Raw genomic sequence first — 18,133 nt, 5'->3', positions numbered from 1 at the left:
CAGTAACTAGCTGATAATCACATGTTGACTGGTAGCAGCATACTAATATATCAGCCTCCTCTAATAGAGAGCTGTACAGATAGAAGATGTGCCCTGCAGTTGTTTTATAAGAAAGTGGAATAGTAGGAACTAGTAGAGCAACACAAGGTCCTTTATTAGACACGCCTGTGACGGGCCCAGTGTAATATCCTCATCATAATTGGTGCACAGATGTCACATATGCTGTTGACATTTCACCGAGCAGAAACAATTTGGCCGTGTGAAATAAGTGGAGGGCTGAGGGGGGAGGAGAGAGAGAGAGAGAGAGAGAGGAGGGGTAAGAAACAATAAAGGGAGATAAAGTTAAAGCGGGAGTGGGCTCGGCTTCAGTGAGACGGACACTAATAGATTCTGAGGAGGACGTTTTTATTAGAGTGGATGACACCATTACATGAAACACACCTCTGCCTCGGCTTAATCACGCTGTCAGACCGCTGCAGATGGATGGATGGTAGTCGTCTGGGTTTAGGTTGGTAATAACGCTGTGCACGCATCCTGTTTTTAACCTCAGGAGATATGTAAGAAAACTACTATTCTGTCTGCTAACAAACAAACAAACAAATGAGATCATCTCAGATCTCCAGATCCTCCAGATCCTCCAGTCAAATCAGTCTCAGGGCAGTAGAGAGCTGCAGGAATGAGTCCTAACATCATGGATGTATAGAGAGAACTGGATCCAGCGTTGGAGGCGGGGCTCCGTTCATTCCTATGAAAGTGTCTCAGTGGAGCATGAAGTCTAAACGGCTCCACATCCGTCTGAAAAAGTACCCTGATCTTGATTGCCCAAGTTGATTCACCTCAAAATAAATGATCCTCTGAGTTACAGACGTCTCTTTCCCAATCGAAGTCTACAGGGAAAAATTGTTTTTGGGCCCGATGGCATCACGTGACGGACACGGAGGTTGCTTTACCGCCGTTTGGACACTACGGAAGTCTTCCTTTTCATCCTCGTGTATTCTCGCGCTCATGTGACCGTGGAGTAGTCGGTTTATAGTCTAACATTAGCTTTTGACTTCTTTACTTCTGGAGACTGGTGTTCATTTGTGGAGATTATATTACGGAACAAAACATGTCGGTATCATAAACGTGTGTTTGCCACAGAGATTATTTTCCTGCAATAATCCAAAAGCCAATAGAACAATCCCATCGGCTGTTAGTGGAGGGAACCAGGGCGATGATCACTTCCAGGTTAGCCTTCAACATGACGTCATCCCTGCAGCACTCTCTGGAGGGTAGCGTATAGGAATCTATAAGACAAATGTATAAAGACAAATATGAATATAAAGAGAAGCTGACGGAGGCAAAAAGGGGTGAAACTGAAGTTAGTTAATGATATCCATCCTTGACAGCTTGCCAGCCGTACCATCACCAGTACGTTAGCCTCCCTTTGTGTCTGACTGTAAGCTATATCTACACAACGTGACTCCTCATCACTGTGTAGTGTTTCCTGTTAGTTCATCAGTAAACGGTCAGCTGACGGCACCGTTACCCTCCAACGTGTCCGACGTCTGTCGATGACGTCACATTCCCGTTCCCTCTACGAGACATTCCAGCTCCAGTGTTTGGATTCATTGTTTCTCCAGGTCTGGCTGCACAGTTCTTCTTTGATTTGAGGCTGATTTCTGGTTTTATTAGAAGTATAAACACATAGATTTCTATTTGTCAGTGATAATATTCAGCTTTAAATCTCTAGCTGAGTGAAGCTGATTTTATGGACGTAGCTTTAACAGTCCTTCCTGATAGGACGCTTGGAGGAGTTTTCTTGGACAAAGCTTCCAAGAAGGAGTCGACGAGGGCGCTCCATTCATTTCCTGCCGTGCTGGGAAGGTTGGCCTGAAACCAGCGGAGAGTCGCCCACTGAGCATCCTGTATCAGAGACTGACAGACTGTATTGCTCATGATACCTCACTGACATGTTCATGAATTCAAAGACCCACATCAGAGTGTGGAGCTTCACATGATACTGTTTTTGTCTTCAAAATAAATGTCAGCTCTTCCTCAGAGCATTTGGATTTATTTCCAGAAACACACCATTCTCACACTTTTTTGGTATTTTGTGCCAACACCTACGGTGTATTTGAATCCTGCTAATTGGTCCCAAATGGATGCAACAAATCACGCTCTGGATCTGCCCTGCAGCCCTGAATAAATGCTGCGAACAGCCCGAGCTTGTCAGGTACCTGAGCTCCATCCGCTGTGTGCAGCTCCCAGCACTGAACTCAGCAGTCTTAACATCCAAGGAAGTCAAACGGAGGCGAGGCTCACTGTCCCCATACCCCCCCCACCTACCCCGGCTCCACCTCCCCCCTGGTAAACACTGGCACCGCTGCTCGCCGACCTTGTCTAACCTGCACACTGAGGGAGATAAGCAGCCCTCAGGACAATACAGGGAGAGTTACTGCTCTTCCGCGTTCAACATAATCTCCACTTGGCACTGTGCTGAAAGGTCAAGCGTAACCGTGGCCCCCCCCTGGCTGGAGCAGGACGGGCCGCCGCTGAGGTCGGTGGGGGTTTGTGTAAGAGCTGCAGGTGGAAAGGAACCCCGGCTCCAAACACAGATAATTCCACCACCGCCCCCCCCAGCCCTGTAATTGAGTTGACTGTTTCCTGGAGGAGAAGCCGGCCTGCACACGGCGGCGCTGCAGCTGAAGGGGGGTGTTGGCACCGAGGTTACGCTGCTAAAGCACAGACTTTGCACTATAGTCAGGAAGCTAGCTGCAGCTGGCTAGGCCTGCTAGCCTACAGCTCAGTGCTAATGATGAGATTGTGTCTTTGATGCTTATGTAAACCCCCCCCCTCTCTCTGTCTCTTTGTGTGCTGCAGGTTTTGTGTGGGAGACAAGTTCTTCCTGAAGAACAACATGATCCTGTGCCAGACAGACTACGAGGAGGGGCTGATGAAGGAGGGCTACGCTCCCCAGGTCCGCTGACCCTCGTACACCGACCACAACGAGGAGGAGGAGGAGGAGGAGGAGGAGGAAGAGGAGGAGAGTGGGAGGGAGAGAGACTGAAGGAGAGCTTGCAATCACACAACAAACAGCACTATTGCCTCCTGTCCAGCTCCCGTCCCCCACATGTACATAACCAAGCAAGGGACACACTCTGCTGTACAGAATAGCCATAGAGACGCCGGCGTGGCGGGGACGGCCCCGGGACAACGACAACAAACTACAACAAACTACACGTGTGAAGACAAAACCGAGTTTCTATGTTTGTGACGGATGATGCCTCTTTCCTCCAGCAGGTCCACAGCACCGGCCTCGAACCAACAGATGATCCCAGAAAGCTAAATTAACCCACCCAAAAGCAGTCCTGTCTCGTCGTATCGGAGGACAGACAACTTCTACTTGAATCTAGAACACACTGAGGTTTTGTCAATCAATGTCACTTTGAGATAAAGACCTTTTTACTGTATGATACCACATTTAAAACACAGAGAATGTAAACGGAAGAGCGGCTAAAAGAACGCCCATGACTCATTTGTTGCTGCGTGTCTGAGTGTGTGTGTGTGTGTGTGTGTGTGTGTCTGTGGATGTGTGTGTGCGTGTGTGTGTGTGTGTGTGTGTGTGTGTGTGAGCATGTTGAGGACTCATCTGTCATGCGGTCTTGCTCGGCTCGGCTCGGCTCGGTCTGGTCCATACAATCCTATCAGAACCTTTAGAGTCAGGACATACAGTACTACACCACCACTACATTAATATATTAAAGACACAGTGTCTCTAGAGGACAGTTGACCTGTGAGGACTGGAGTCACAGACGTTTCTGCTAGCGCAAAGTAAACGTGAGATTTGACGTCTCTTTTGAATGTCAGTCAGCAGCTTTTGAGGACATTAAAGGGGAACTACGCCCATTTTCAACATTCATCCATGTTATTCCTGCAGTCTAAGGAGCGGGGCAGTTCAACAGAACAACTGGGCATTCTGCGATAAAACATCAACTTTGGTACAGATGAAGGTTTATATGTTATGAAGAGATATAGATATCGGGGCGCTGCAAATTTGGCCCCTGAGGGTTTGACCCTGAAGTGACCTTCATGCTCCTTTTATTTGGTTTTCTCTAAAAAAGTACCCTTAAAAACATCTGATCTGATCACCTCATTGGTTTTCACGTTTTTCCCTTAAAAAATAAGGAGGTAATAAAAACATGTGTGTGATCTTCTGACATCTGAGCTGATCAGCTTGAACACACCCTGGAAATCATTCAGTTTTCTGCAACATTTAGGAATATTTGGAGAATATTTCTGCCGATATTGTTCTGAATATTTCAGTTTAGCTGCTCCACTGGCAGCATAACAATTAAATAAAATAATAAAAGCAACACATTTGGTACAGATGTAGGTTTATATGTTATGAAAAAATATAGATATCGAGGCGCTGCATGTTTGGCCCTTGAGGGCCGCGGCAGCCCTTTGTTTTCTGGTTGTCATTCTATCATGATGACATGTTTGACCCTGAAGTGACCTTCATGCTTCTTTTATTTGGTTTCCTTAAAAACGTCTGATCTAATGAGCTTGAACACACCGTGGAAATCATCAGAAGTTTAAAATCAGTGTTCTGCAACATTTAGGAATATTAAGCACCTAACGACCCTCAGGGGCCGAATGCAGCGCCCCAATATCTATATCTTTGCATTACATATAAATCTACATCTGGGCCAAATGTGTTGCTTTTATCGCCAAACGCACCGTTGTTCTGAATATTTCAGTTTAGCTGCCCGACTAAAGACGGTCTGATAATATCCGTCAACATGAATAACTCTCTCCGTAATCCAAAACCAAAGCAGCAGACAGCAGTCAACGCTAAAGCAACCAGCTGCTGAAGCTAGTGGAGCATTTAGCAGATAGAAGAGACAGATATTATTTTCACAGCATTTGGTGGAGACCAAAACAGAGCTAAAAGACTCAAAGACACAAACGCCGCTCCAATGAGATGCTAACGTTGTTCTTTGTCTGCTGGGTCTGTAAATAGGCAACAAACAACATTAGAAGGAAGACAGTATTTACAGTTGTTTTCATCTTGTTCTACTGCCCTCAGGTGGGACAATTCAAGCAGCTTTAAAGGGGACATATCAGAGAAACTCCCTTTCTCAGTGTTTCTACTCATCCATGTTGGTATCTGGAGCGTCTACCAACCCTCAAACTGTGAAATAACACGACCCACTCAGGTCTATGTGTGCTGTCTAGATCAGAAAACGTGATTCAACAAGCCAATCAGATGAGGTTCCCCTTCTTATGTCACATGCAGGCTCATTAGAATATACCACCCACAGCTGGAGAACTACCTTTGCAAAGGTGAACCATATTTTTTCTCTCAAGCCAATCACAGCAGCTTTTCCTCTTAAAGAGACAGGCACTAAAACGGACAGAGTGTTTTATGAACATTAAAGCATGAAAACATGTTCTAGTAGAAACCAACATACAAGTATGAACCTGATATGTCCCCTTTAAACGTTATGGACCAGACTTAATGCCTGTAGAGAGACGCGTGGTTGTCGTGGTTTGACGGGTCGCCGTTCCATTCCTGAAATGCATTCCGTCAGAGCTCCTGTTGTTTCAGCGGTGTGTTTGTGCAGCCCGGGTTCAGACTGTGACTCCGGGCTCTGCTCTGAAACAAGGCTGTGTATTTTCTTTTGCTGGAGACAGACTTTCTATTTATGAAAACTTTGCTTTCACACTAGTCAAACGGAGATGTGTGGGAATGCTCGCGGAGGCGTGTCGTCGTAGCGGTCGTAGGGGTGTAGGGATCGGTCGGGGATGGTGGGGGTTGGTTACTTTTTGTACACTATTTATTTGATAAGCATTCAGTGCATCACCTGTTGTCCCAAATTTGGCATCGTTTGACATGCTGATACTTGAATCCAAATCGATGATTTCTCAATCGCTGTTTGATGTTGAGAGGCTGTGTGATTTTCAACCACAGCTTTGGGTTCAGTTAACTCCGCAGCAGGTCGCTCACCGTCTAACCCGCTCACCTCGGTCACGGTGGCTCTCTGCTGCTGACGAGTTACACGTCCGCTAGTAAATATCAGCATCTGAGCGCGTGCAACAGCGCGTGCAACAGTGCGTGCAACAGCGCGTGCAACAGCGCGTGCAACAGCGCGTGCAACAGCGCGTGCAACAACGCGTGCAACAACGCGTGCAACAGCGCTCAGCACCATTTCTTAGCTGGCAAAAAAAAAAACAGTTCTTTAATTTGTAAATTGTGGGATGTACATAAAAGAAATATTCATTTTTTGCTTGCTATTGTACAATGATTTCTTTTTATGTGTCATCCAGCATGAGATGTTTATTTTTAGGACAACACTTGTAAATACTGTAATTGTAATAATTTTAAGCACAAATGTAATACAGTTTTATTGTGTTACCAGTGAGTGTGGCCTCTGTTATTTGTCATGCTGATGTTTGTATCTGGAGGAAGTTTTCATTCTTTATAAATCCTGTTAAAAGTCAACTGAGGTTAAGTATGTAGCTCAAGGGCACGGCGTTAGATGCAAACCAGCCGCCAGAAAGAGCCTGTTCCCTGTCCATTACCCTAACCAACAGAGCATGTTGCAGCCTATGATATATGATTGATCTAAAGTGCAATCATTTCCTCAGTTGTTGTCTCTGCTGCTTGTAAAATGCCCTCCTCGGTTTTGTCCCGACGACGGGGAGCTCACAAAACCTCCGACAGAAGCTTCTGTTGGTTGCAGGCTTTAAATTTCTCATTCAAATGAGATTCATTTTTCAAATCCATCCTTTGTTCAGCTCTAAAAACACAATGGGCTTTCATCTTGTCAGAGGGAAAAAAAGTGGGTTTTCTATTTTGGTTCTGTCATGTGTCAAACATGGAACAAGAGAACGCCGTCAGCAGCTCTGGAGAAGGAGCGCCAGATATCTCCTCCCGGGTTGTTTCAACTAATTACCTGGATTTCAATTTAGAATCATCTGGAATGTCGAAGTAAAACATTTGGATTAAAGTTATTGCTCTAATTAGCGAGGTGCTTCTAAAGTGCCCTGTGAAGTTTGTCGACACTGATGCTTACATCACATTACAGAGCATAATATCCAGACCAATTAAGCTAATTGAATTTCCTTATCCAGAGACACAAAGAGGAGAGAGAAACTCTTTGATTAGGCTCAAGCTGTTGGAAGTTCTTTAGTAGATGAAAACACATGGAGATTACAGCCCAGTCAAATTAAAAGAAAGTGTGCCAACCATAGGGAGGATTCTCACTAATGGCAGACATGTGTCATGTGTTATTACGGCTCAGATGTTAACCCCCTGAATCCTCTACGCTGATGATGTAGCATCATTACCGCCGACGTCTGGTGTCACAGGGATGATGCAACACCAAGCGACGGCTTTCTGCACCGTTACAGCGTCTGCAGATGAAAGTGGACGACCACAAGGTGTAACGACCGCTGTGGTAGGAGCCGTGTGTTCGTACGCTGGAGCTGCAGGTCGACGACCACAAGGTGTAACGACCGCTGTGGTAGGAGCCGTGTGTTCAGACGCTGGAGCTGCAGGTCGACGACCACAAGGTGTAACGACCGCTGTGGTAGGAGCCGTGTGTTCGTACGCTGGAGCTGCAGGTCGCCAAATGCTTTCATATGAAGGGACACTTTTAAATGTTCTTGTTAATCAGTGTAATATATCAACATTAAAGGTTCTTTATGGAACTTTAAGAAAATTCTTGTTATTAATGACACCTAAGTGAACTACAGTCAGTAGTTGCTCGTACTCGTGCTCGTGCTCGTGCTCGTGCTCGTGCTCGCGCTCCGAGCATCCTGGGCATCGGCCAAAACCGTGACGTGACCTTATATTAAATCATATATCTTAGATAATGTTCTGTAATATTTTATTGGGACCATTGGCTCCATGACACTAACTAGCTGGCCGTTTGCAAATTACTTCATCAGCTCACGTTACGACGCAACCGATGGCAGATCCACGCCACAAAGCTACTGTAAGTTAGCTTTCTAACCTTTGTCTTAAACACTCCAGACAGTATTTTGCTCCGCTAACTACTCACTGTTGGAGCTTTAAGGGAGCTGAAGAGAGGCGAGGCCCTCTGGAGCGGCGCATAAACCTCATAAACGAGTCCGTTACTTAGAACACAGGCTGTTAAAGGCAACTGAGAAAGGCGGAGAGGTCAAGTTACGTTACAATCCGTTCCCACATTGGCAATACAAAGGGATTAATACATGTACATTTTAATTTTATTATAGATATATATCATATATCTATAATAATATAGAGGCACCGTGCATAGCAATATTTAAAACAATTCTCCCATAATCAGGACGTTGTAATTAAATATGAGAACTTTACAAGAAAGCTGCCGTCCTTCTGAAATCACCCACATCTGAGAGGACATCATTAACCCCTACCAACCCAACAACTCTTGAACTCTTATTGCTATTGTTCCATCGGTTCAGCAACGGTTTGAATGATATCTTACAAAAACAGTTAGTCCTCCTTTTTTGTCCGTTTTCCTACGAATGTTCAGCCACACGTTTCAATTTACACCCGTTACATACATACATACAATCTTTTCAAAATAAACTTCCATCTTCACATGAAACATCTTCCTTATGTTTAGGCAATAAAACCACTTAGTCAGGATGAGGAAAAGAATGTGTTTGGCTTAAAATAACTATGGAAATGACGTTATTTAAGTATTAAGACTGTCAATCGATTAATATACTTAATCACAATTAATCACATGATTGTCCATAGTTAATCGCAATTAGTCGCACATTAATGCACATTTTTATCTGTTCAAAATGAACCTCAAAGGGAGATTAGTCAAGTATGTAATCCTCTTATCAACATGGGAGTGGACTAATATGTAAATGTATGTATATATTTATTATTGTAAATCAATTAACACAAAACATTGACAGATATTGATCCAGAAACCCTCACAGGTACTGCATTCAGCATGAAATATATGGAAGCTAATTCTTGTGGTCTGATAAACAGTAAATTCATCTATTTCCCAGCTCCTGTCGCTGTGATAGAGACTCTAAATGAAAATGTTTTGCGAGATCTCGTAAAAGTACTCGTTTTTTTTTCCCTCCATGTCCCTTCCAGGGGTCCGTACTGTTCCAATAGACGGTGAAGAGAACCACATAGAACATTTCTTCTGTCTCCAGCTGACTGGAGAAAGGTACTTGTTCGTCCTCTCGCTCCCTCGCGTCAGTCTGAGATGTGGAGTAGTCCTTCACATAAACACTCAGCGTCACCAAAGGGAAGGCTATAGACTGTTTCCTTTAAGAGTCTTTATTAGAATAGGGCCGCTCACAGCTCACTGGGGCCTTCAGTGAGACGTGCACGCCCCTCCCTTCACCCTGACTACAGGGTAAAAACATCACACATCAAAGTAGAAGCCTGATAAAAGTAAAGAGAATGAAACAGCGACCGCTCGGCCGTGTCCCTCTCAGCTACACGGCGAGCTGACGAAGCAACAAAGCAGAGAAACGGAGATGTGGAACTCTCTCACATTAGAGTTCACAGTCATTAAGAGCATTTAGAAAAGGCATTAGCTGCCAGGCTGCGTATCGTTAGCGTCTTCATCCCCGTGCTCCAGCTGACCCTGGAGTTAGCGCTGGCTGTGCAGTTAGCCCTGCTCTCCTTTGCCAAACGGCTCCAGGGGCAAAAATAATGATCTTTACAGACATGCCAATGCTATCTGGACCAGATAACGCCGCTTTAATGACTCCTTATCCTTTGGCCCTTTCAAGGAGATGGGTGCCCTGGCAGATATATCCCTGTTGTTGGGTCATTAGCTCTTTATCGCAGGCAGAATGGACTTTTGTATTTTTGGTCTGATTTCAGTGTACTTCCCAAAATGAGTGCAGCCCACTGAAAGATTAGTTAGTCGTCAGTAGGAACGTGCAACACTACCGATCCACCGATCACGCGCTGGTAGACAAAACAGATGATGACATCTGCTCTATAAAAAGAAGAGAAATAAATCTATAACAGTCTGGGTAATGACTGAAACAAAGCTCTCTGAAGATCTCACCACTCATCACGTAGATGTTCCTCTGTGGCTCTATTCAGGGCCGGCTGACGGAGGAGCGAGGAGCACTAAACTCATTCTATACAATGTTCTTTAATTTCATAAGCAGTACTCCGAGAGAACAGCTGTGGTGTTAGGATGCAGCTGCTGCTACGCCTCAGTCATGGCTGTCAAAGCAGCTGTTTGGACTTTGACAGTTGATGGAAAGCAGCTTTACTGTTGGAGGTGTAGACACGTTTAATACAGATATCCGTGGTCCCCTACAGAACATGTCTGAATACTAAATGTTGTGGTCCCTTGACCCGTCCTGTTCCAACAACACTTGACAAGGTGTCTTCAAAACTAACCACTGAATTGATGTGAATGTTGCTGAGGATACTCATGGTCCCCAGAGGATGAAACACCAGCTTGTTTCTGATGGAAATGATGTCTTGTAGAGTAAGAGATTCATTGAGAACGAGATAGCATACCCCAGAGGATGAACACTAATGTTGATGATGACCCCTGACCTTTTGTTTAGTGCTAACAGTAGACTCATATCTGACCTTGAACACAACAAATATTCATGTGTTTCTTTATGCCGTCATCAAAAAACAATCGCTCTTCAGGGACAAATAAAAGTTGAAAGTCATCAAGAGCAAAACGTCACACAAGACGTTGCAACACGGGATGTTTCATAATCCAGCTGGCAGATTAAGCAGGTTCATGCTCGCAGTAAGATGAAACCATGCTGTTTCCTGTGCTGGACAGTTTAAATGTAGACGATACAGTCCCACTAACAGAGCGGTGTTAGTGCCTCGTCACACCAGAATGGTGTTGGACTGTTGTGAGCTATTGCTTAAAGGACCAATGAGTCACGTTTAGGGGGATCTATTGGCAGAAATGGAGTATAATATTAATAAGTGTGTTTTCTTTAGTGTATAATCATCTGATAATAAGAGTGGTTGTGTTTTCGTTACCTTATAATGAGCCGTTTATGTCTCCATAGGGAGCAGGTCCTCTTCACGGAGCCGGCCGCCATGTGTCTACAGGAGCCCAGAACTGCTTGGGCCGGAGTGGATAACGTTACTCACTCCCGTTGCCACCGCTGCTCTCTCTCTCTTGCTTCACCACTCACTTCCCACGTGCACACATACTCTACGCACTGCTCTGCTCCAAATGGCTCTAGAGAGGGACATTCACATTTTGGCGTCGGCCATCGTAGCTCTCCAACACGTTTCAGCTGGTTAAACACCGCACCGCTAGATACCAGCAGATCCTCCACACTGCACCTTTAAGTATACCACACAGCGTTTGCAGTTGAATGTTGTTTTGTGTAATTATCAGGCTAATCTTTCTGGTTAAGCTGTCGGGTATCACGTCGTCTCTACAGTAAAGAAAACACAAGCTAGCCGGTTTATTATTGACGTTCTAGATAGCAGAAGATGTCAATGTCCCTGAGACACACAATTAGCACCCCCATTGATTGTGTAGTTGCATCTGCAACACGTGTTGCAGCACTAATCTGACCCCGTCGACTGATGGTCTGTTATTAGGAGAGTTATCGGCCCGTCATTAGCCACAGAGCAGCGTAGAGGCTAATGGTCGCTTCCCGGCTCTCACAAATCCTGCTTTTGATGATGCAGGGTAACCTCTACCAGATGCCCATTTAGGCCTCAGTCTACCAGCTCAACCATGCACGGAGAATGATTGCAATCTCCCACACACACACACACACACACACACGCACACACACGCACACACACGCACACACACACACACACACACACACACACAGCTGACCAGTGTGCTTTAAGTGTTTTAGTGATAAAAGTGGGCCTCTAGTAGTGCTAAGAGAAATATTAATGCTCTTCTCAGATGGCAGCGCCGATGTCAATACTGTCATATCTCAAACACCGAGAACTCGTTTGTTTGTTCAGATCTGATTTATGTTGAATCAAAAGAAACAGCCAAAGCCGTAGTGTGTTTACTGATCCAGCCGCAAATCAAACATCCAATCTGGTCATGCTGCTCCGGGAGGAGGGTGGGGGGTCGTCGGCTTCTCTCTTTCCCCCAGTTAGTAACAGAGATCTGTGGATTTCTGTTTGTTTGTTGCCCTGGTTTCTCCTACTGCCAGTGTCATGGCAATCAAGGCTGGATGCACCCAGAACAGGGGGAAACGGTGCCACCCTCCCCATCCTCCGTCGCCGGCGTGCCGACCCTGTGTGTTTACGATGCGCTGTTTCCATATGACCTAATCTCAAACAAATTGGAAAGATGATTGTCATCTGCAGGGGGGCAGGAGCTGCATTATTCTCAACAATAACCTTCACAAAACCTTTCAGGAGGAAAAAAGAAAAAAGAAATCAAGAAGTGGATTATTCAAAAGGCAATTTTCTCTCAGTTTCCAACCCACCCAGCTCGTTTGGTGGAGAAGCGTTGTGCGATGAAACGTCTTATTTTGTTGTGTGAAATGGCGGAGGAGACTCAAAGGCACTGCTCCCTCTCTCTCTCCTCCTCCTCCTCCTCCTCCTCTCTCTGGAGGATGAGTGTAATCAAACAGGGCAGATGGGGGATCTGAGGAGAACTGTGTATCAGCGATAAACAGAGGTGCAGTTTTAGAAAATACAGAAAGCAATAGGCCTCCTACCTACACACTACACACACTCACACACACACTCAGTTAAATGTGCAAAATGGAAATCAAAAGGTATATGTGCACGGCTCGATATGTGTCCAAAAGTATGCGGACACCTCTGTGTACTCGAGGCCTACTCCTGCTTTGGTTTAGGCCCCTTGAAGGGAAATCTGAAAAGACATTTTAGACAATAATGTGCCTCCGTGAATGTAAAGTGCAATATGGAGGAGTGTATGGAAGTAGAGTATATACTCATAAACAAACTGGAAGTACATAAGCAAACAATAAGCAGGAAACACCTCTAACCCTCAGTCAAACCTGTAGTGTCTTTATTTCAGCAGCGAGACATCCACAATGTGTCCTGAATAGAATTTTAACCGTATAAACCCGGAGCAATTACAGAGCCCGCTGCCTGCTTTTTCAATAATAGGTCCAGTGCACCACAAGGTCACGATCTCTCTACCAATCAGATCTCATGTAACATCACACGGAAGCCGTAACCCCCCATCATTAACTCAACCTGCACGTCTCACCCTGCTGGCTGCTGGCGTGCCAGCTCTCGCTACTGAGTGCGTTATTAAGGAGGCGGTGGACTGAAGGTGACGCTAAAAACAACAGTGAGCTCCACAGCTGAGCGGGGCCTAGCTGTAATTGTGCAGTGGAAGTGCACAGGGGTTGCTTGATCAGGACACCGGGCCTCCGTCCTAATGGGTCCTCTGGAGACTCCGGAGACGCTGCTCCTCCTGCCAATCCGCCGCCGTCCTCCTGACACCGGGGGGATGTAGACGGGGGCCGGGGCCTCGCTGTAATTACTGTTCATCGTCCCGTCACACAACCTGACACCCCTAATACCCCGGCAAGCCCCGGCCTGAAAGGCCAAGGTGGCCCGTGGAGGCTGAGAGAGCTTCACTTCTGACCGCTCAGAAAGAGGGAACAGTGAAAAGACACTTGGCTCGTGTGGCTGTGACAGAAATCACCGTTAGCTTCTATTAGCATCGTCTCCAAGTGTCATTTAGGAGTTCCTGTTGTGACCACCGGGAGGAGGCGTGTACAGCGTTGTGTGTTTGGATTACAACATGTTTCATATTTCATAGCGCTGCTATCAGCAGGACTCTCATCATGTCCCTCCTCTCTAAGTTTGTTTGGTGAGATGCATTTGTATTGGCGAAGTCATGAAAGACGTCTTTTGGCCGCCTCCACCGTTGACCCCGTGACCCCGCTCGCACGATTTTGAAGAGCACACCCACATGCAGCACTCGTAGGGTGTAAATCACTTTGGGTTGAATACGTGGGCAGAGCGAGAGAGGAAGCCGAGTCTGAGAGGAAGGAAGCAGAGACAGAGAGACAGAGCGGCTGCTGCTGGACTGTTTGTATTTGTCTCTGAAGACGGAGCGGACCGGTTGAGCAGGGCTGTCTCTGGAGAGCGGCCGGGCCAAAGCCATCGCCTGAGGCTCTACCCCGGGGCCTCCCAGCCCCATACAGACCCATACAGCCCCGCTGAGGCACCACGACTTACCTGGGACTGCCTGCAGGGACAACAAAGAAACCAAAACTGTGATTATGAATTATAGATATGTGGCACAAAGGGAAGCTGCTTAACAATACAGAGATACAGGCAGTGAGTTACAGCTCTAATCAACACGTTACATAAAGAATCAGCACTGAAGGCCTATCACCATCATCTCTACTGGACCTGATGTGTGTCTGTATACAGGACGTTCATAGAGGGAGTCAAATACTGTGAACACAGAGCATCCACAACCGATCTGCATCGGCTGCTCTGGTAACGGCAGCGTCAGTCACTACCAAGATACACCAACATGTTCACCTCCTCTTTCTAAAATAATTACTTAACTGTTCCTCATAACTTTTTTTTATTTGTGAACAAATGTACTTAGAGGCAGGGTTGAGGATGTTCTCCAGTATATCTGTTCTACTGGTTGAAATGGTCTTTCCCCCCCGACAGCGATCCGTTACTGATGAGCTCTGAAAAAGGAGCGTTAAAGAGCCGTCATCTGTAGCTGCTGTAATCCTGTAAAAACGTCTACCAATCACTTCCTCGCGGTCCGCTCAGAAAGAAGATTCTGACTGAAGATTGAACCCTTGCTCCATTGAGAGCAGTGTCTGTTACTTCCTCCTCTTTCCACGCAGCTGTGACGAGCATCCTCCGTCATCACTACAGCTAATAAAGGTTGAACTGGAACATCTGCTGCAGCTGCTTCTCCACCAGTAAATCATCTTAGCGTGTCTCTCATTGGAAAGCTTTTATTTTAAATCTGGATGGAAACGGAGTCGTCCCATAAGACGGCATCCACACCTCAAAGTACCCCAATCAAAGCAACTCCTCCAAGACCTCTTCATCGGGGCTGGCGTTAAAAGGTATTCCTCTTTCCCCCCTTCTTCCTCCCCTCCCTAAACTTAATCAGGCGATGGAGTGAGGAAACAAGGGCTAGTAGATAAAAGTGTTGGGAATGGTAATGATGCCAAGTAATGATTTCCCTGGAGGAAATCTGATCTATTGCCACGGGGAAAAGATGGAGAAGAAAGGCCTGGGGGAGGGAGGGAGGGAGGGAGGGAGGGAACCACATCAGCATTTCAGGCAGGAGCACCTAGAAGCCAGGAGACGAGAGGAGAAGGAGGAGAGGAGACGAGAGGAGAGGGAGGAGAGGAGAGGAGAGGAGAGGAGAGGAGAGGAGAGGAGAGGAGAGGAGAGGAGAGGAGAGGAAAGGAGAGGAAAGGAGACGAGAGGAGAGGAGAGGAGAGGAGAGGAGAGGAGAGGGAGGAGAGGAGACGAGAGGAGAGGAGAGGAGAGGAAAGGAGAGGAGAGGAGAGGTAGGAGAGACCAAATAATGAAGAGGAAAGATTTTTTAGCACCTAGTGGGTGGCTTCATCTGCCTCTCTCTCTCTCTCTCTCTCTCTCTCTCTCTCTCTCTCTCTCTCTCTCTTCATCCCTCTCTCTCTCTCTCTCTCTCTCCCTCTCTCTTCATCCCTCCTCTGTACTCGGAGCAGATAGCATGTATAAAGACAGGATGCTCAGGGGGAATGAAGGTCTGGTGCAAGGTGAAATTAAACAGCTGAAAGGTATGATTTAACAATGTTCAAAACTCAATAAGTGCAAGGTAAACAATAAATTAGACGTGTCTGTGTCAGGAGGACGAGAACAGGAAGCGAGAATCTCTTTATTGATCTCATCGTCAGAAATGAATGTGCTCCTCTCCTCCTCCTCCTCCTCTCCTCCTCTCCTCCTCTCCTCCAAGGCTGCTGGAAAGGAAAGAAATCAAACCTTCCTTTCACCTTTTGATTTGCTCTGGATGCAAACTTTTCATATAAGCTTAATCTTACATTTGATTTATTACATATGTGTACCCTCTCTCGTCTCTGCAGGGACAGTTTAATACAGACACATGCATGTTTGCATACGGCCGACTGCAGCAGCTAAATGAAGGAACAAGAAGCGTATTTATGGGATTAGAAGAAAATATGAAATAGATTTGATTTTGGTTGAATTTTTAAAAATGGACACCACGTGTTTAAAAATAACAATAAGGTTTAAAAGTCCCACTAGCAGCATCTAGAGGCTGCAACGTGCAATATACTCTGTAATACTGAAGTGTGGGACGGACCAAACAACATGCTGATGATTAAAGGATCAGGTTTCACATTATTCTTATAAAACTAACACTAACATGGATCGATGGTAATCTGGGTCAGAACCCTGAACAACTGACATCAACCATGATGAGACCCAGCCTCGACCTAATCTACCTAATCTACCTAATAAGTACCAGAAACAACGTCTTTGACTGATTCTGCTGAACTCTTTTAGCCCAAAAGACTTGAATCGAACGCTCAAAGCTGCTTTGATTAAAGCAGCACTAAGCAACATTTTTATTTATGATAATTGGATCAAATGACGATGTGTACTGTGAAAGAGGATTATCATCATCTCTGAACTTCCTCTCATATCTATGAAGCTTTTAAGCCTCATCGTACTCATTGTTTTGGTTTTACACTCCACAGATTCTGCAGCAGCAGTGCAGCTGTTTGCAGTGAAAAAGCTCTGATAGACCAACTGATAGACCCAACCTGCTCAGCACCAATCAGCAGACAGAGCTGGTGAGGACAGTCACGTATTTAGCGGCGGAAGAGTCAGATGTTTTTCAAGAGTTGTGTTGTGTAAAGAGACGACTATTTTGTGCATCCAACACCTCAACCTCCCAAACTTTGCTTTTCACCTTTAGACGAAAAAGGCTACCACCTTTGACCACAGGACAAGGAAGGAGTGTTCTGTCATTGCCCTTTTGACTCCTCAGGTCCACTGTGGTAGAACGTGTTTAGACTCACAGTGTACGGTGACGTACAGTAAAAGCTTCGCTGTGCAACAGTACTGTAAATTGCTCTCGGCCTGCATCCGAACCCCAGAGAGCGGCGGCTCTGTTCCCTCATCCCTGAACAGCTCAGCATATCTTTTCCACAAATACAGCTCAACAATGTACCTGCCTCCTGATACTAGTATTTCACAATCTCATTATGGGATGACCACAGTAAAGCAGGCCTCGCCACGGGTCCGTCTCTAGGACTGTTTCTAATCTGTGAGACGAGGGATCAGGTCACACCTTGAAGACTTATTGTGACAGGAAGTGGGAGAGGAAACAGATGAGTGCTTTATGTGTTGGAGGACATGTAAAGCATTGAAGGAATCCCAGCATACGAGTTAATGTGTGCACAACCAACAGCGCTCTCCATCCATCCTTCAGAAAGGAGACAGGTGATGAGCAACTCTGGACCACGAGCAGCAATTTATTTTGCCTCCAAATGAGTTTTCCTCCCCGTGCTCTCCGAGTGTGCGATGTGTGTAGTGGCTATTATCCTTGCTCTGTTCAATTATTGATTTGCGAGTGCCACGGGGTGAAAACCAAAGCACACCACGCACAGGCCAGATAAATCTGTTTTGCAATTTTTTAGGCTTTGTCTCCATCGTTCTCTCCCTCGTGCCACCGCTTCCACATCCCAGTTCGGCCGGCGGGCTCGAACCTTCGGCGGCTCCGGTTGCAGTCCCACCTGCAGCATCTGTGACATCTCCACAGTGGATGAGGGATATCACCCTGACAGACCCCCCCCCCCTCATCCTCACAATCTGATCTGTCAAAGGGGCTGACAACACAACCAACACACTGACAACCTCCTGTACTCCGTCTTTGCCTACTAGGAGCACATTTGTCTACGCCTACTCAGCCTGGAGAAATGTTGAAATGATCACACACAGACTGCTATAATAGTCAGTTACATCACTGCAGCACAGACACCGAGCAACCTCCGACGATGATATCATCCATTACTTATATCTAAGGTAAAGGGAGAGCACGACGCCTGTCAGAAGTTTATGAACACACGTATTGCTGCATTTGGGAAGGTTGGGTTAACTGGAAACTTGAACTGGTCTGTAGGTATGAATGTGTGTGTTGGTCTA

The 18,133-nt window shown here is 46.0% G+C and overlaps 1 protein-coding gene across 4 annotated transcripts in view; it reads left to right on the top strand.

The window, feature by feature from the left end:
* Window positions 1-16,789, top strand: part of lmo3 (LIM domain only 3) — a 65,973-nt gene extending 49,184 nt beyond the window's left edge. For 3 of the 4 annotated variants that reach the window (XM_037760960.1, XM_037760959.1, XM_037760961.1), the window contains exon 4: window positions 2,863-3,676. In XM_037760960.1, the coding sequence (XP_037616888.1) occupies window positions 2,863-2,968 (106 nt within the window). In that variant the 3' untranslated portion in view covers window positions 2,969-3,676. Of the gene's footprint in view, window positions 1-2,862; window positions 3,677-16,683 lie in introns of those variants that run through there. The other variant, XM_037760958.1, reaches the window with a different exon arrangement.
* Window positions 16,790-18,133: the final 1,344 nt, after the last annotated feature.

This window comes from Sebastes umbrosus, chromosome 23 (assembly GCF_015220745.1).
Source record: "Sebastes umbrosus isolate fSebUmb1 chromosome 23, fSebUmb1.pri, whole genome shotgun sequence".
In the NCBI taxonomy this organism is placed as follows: domain Eukaryota; kingdom Metazoa; phylum Chordata; class Actinopteri; order Perciformes; family Sebastidae; genus Sebastes; species Sebastes umbrosus.
The sequence above is the reverse complement of the archived record's forward strand: the minus strand, read 5'-3'. Positions and strand labels throughout refer to the sequence as shown.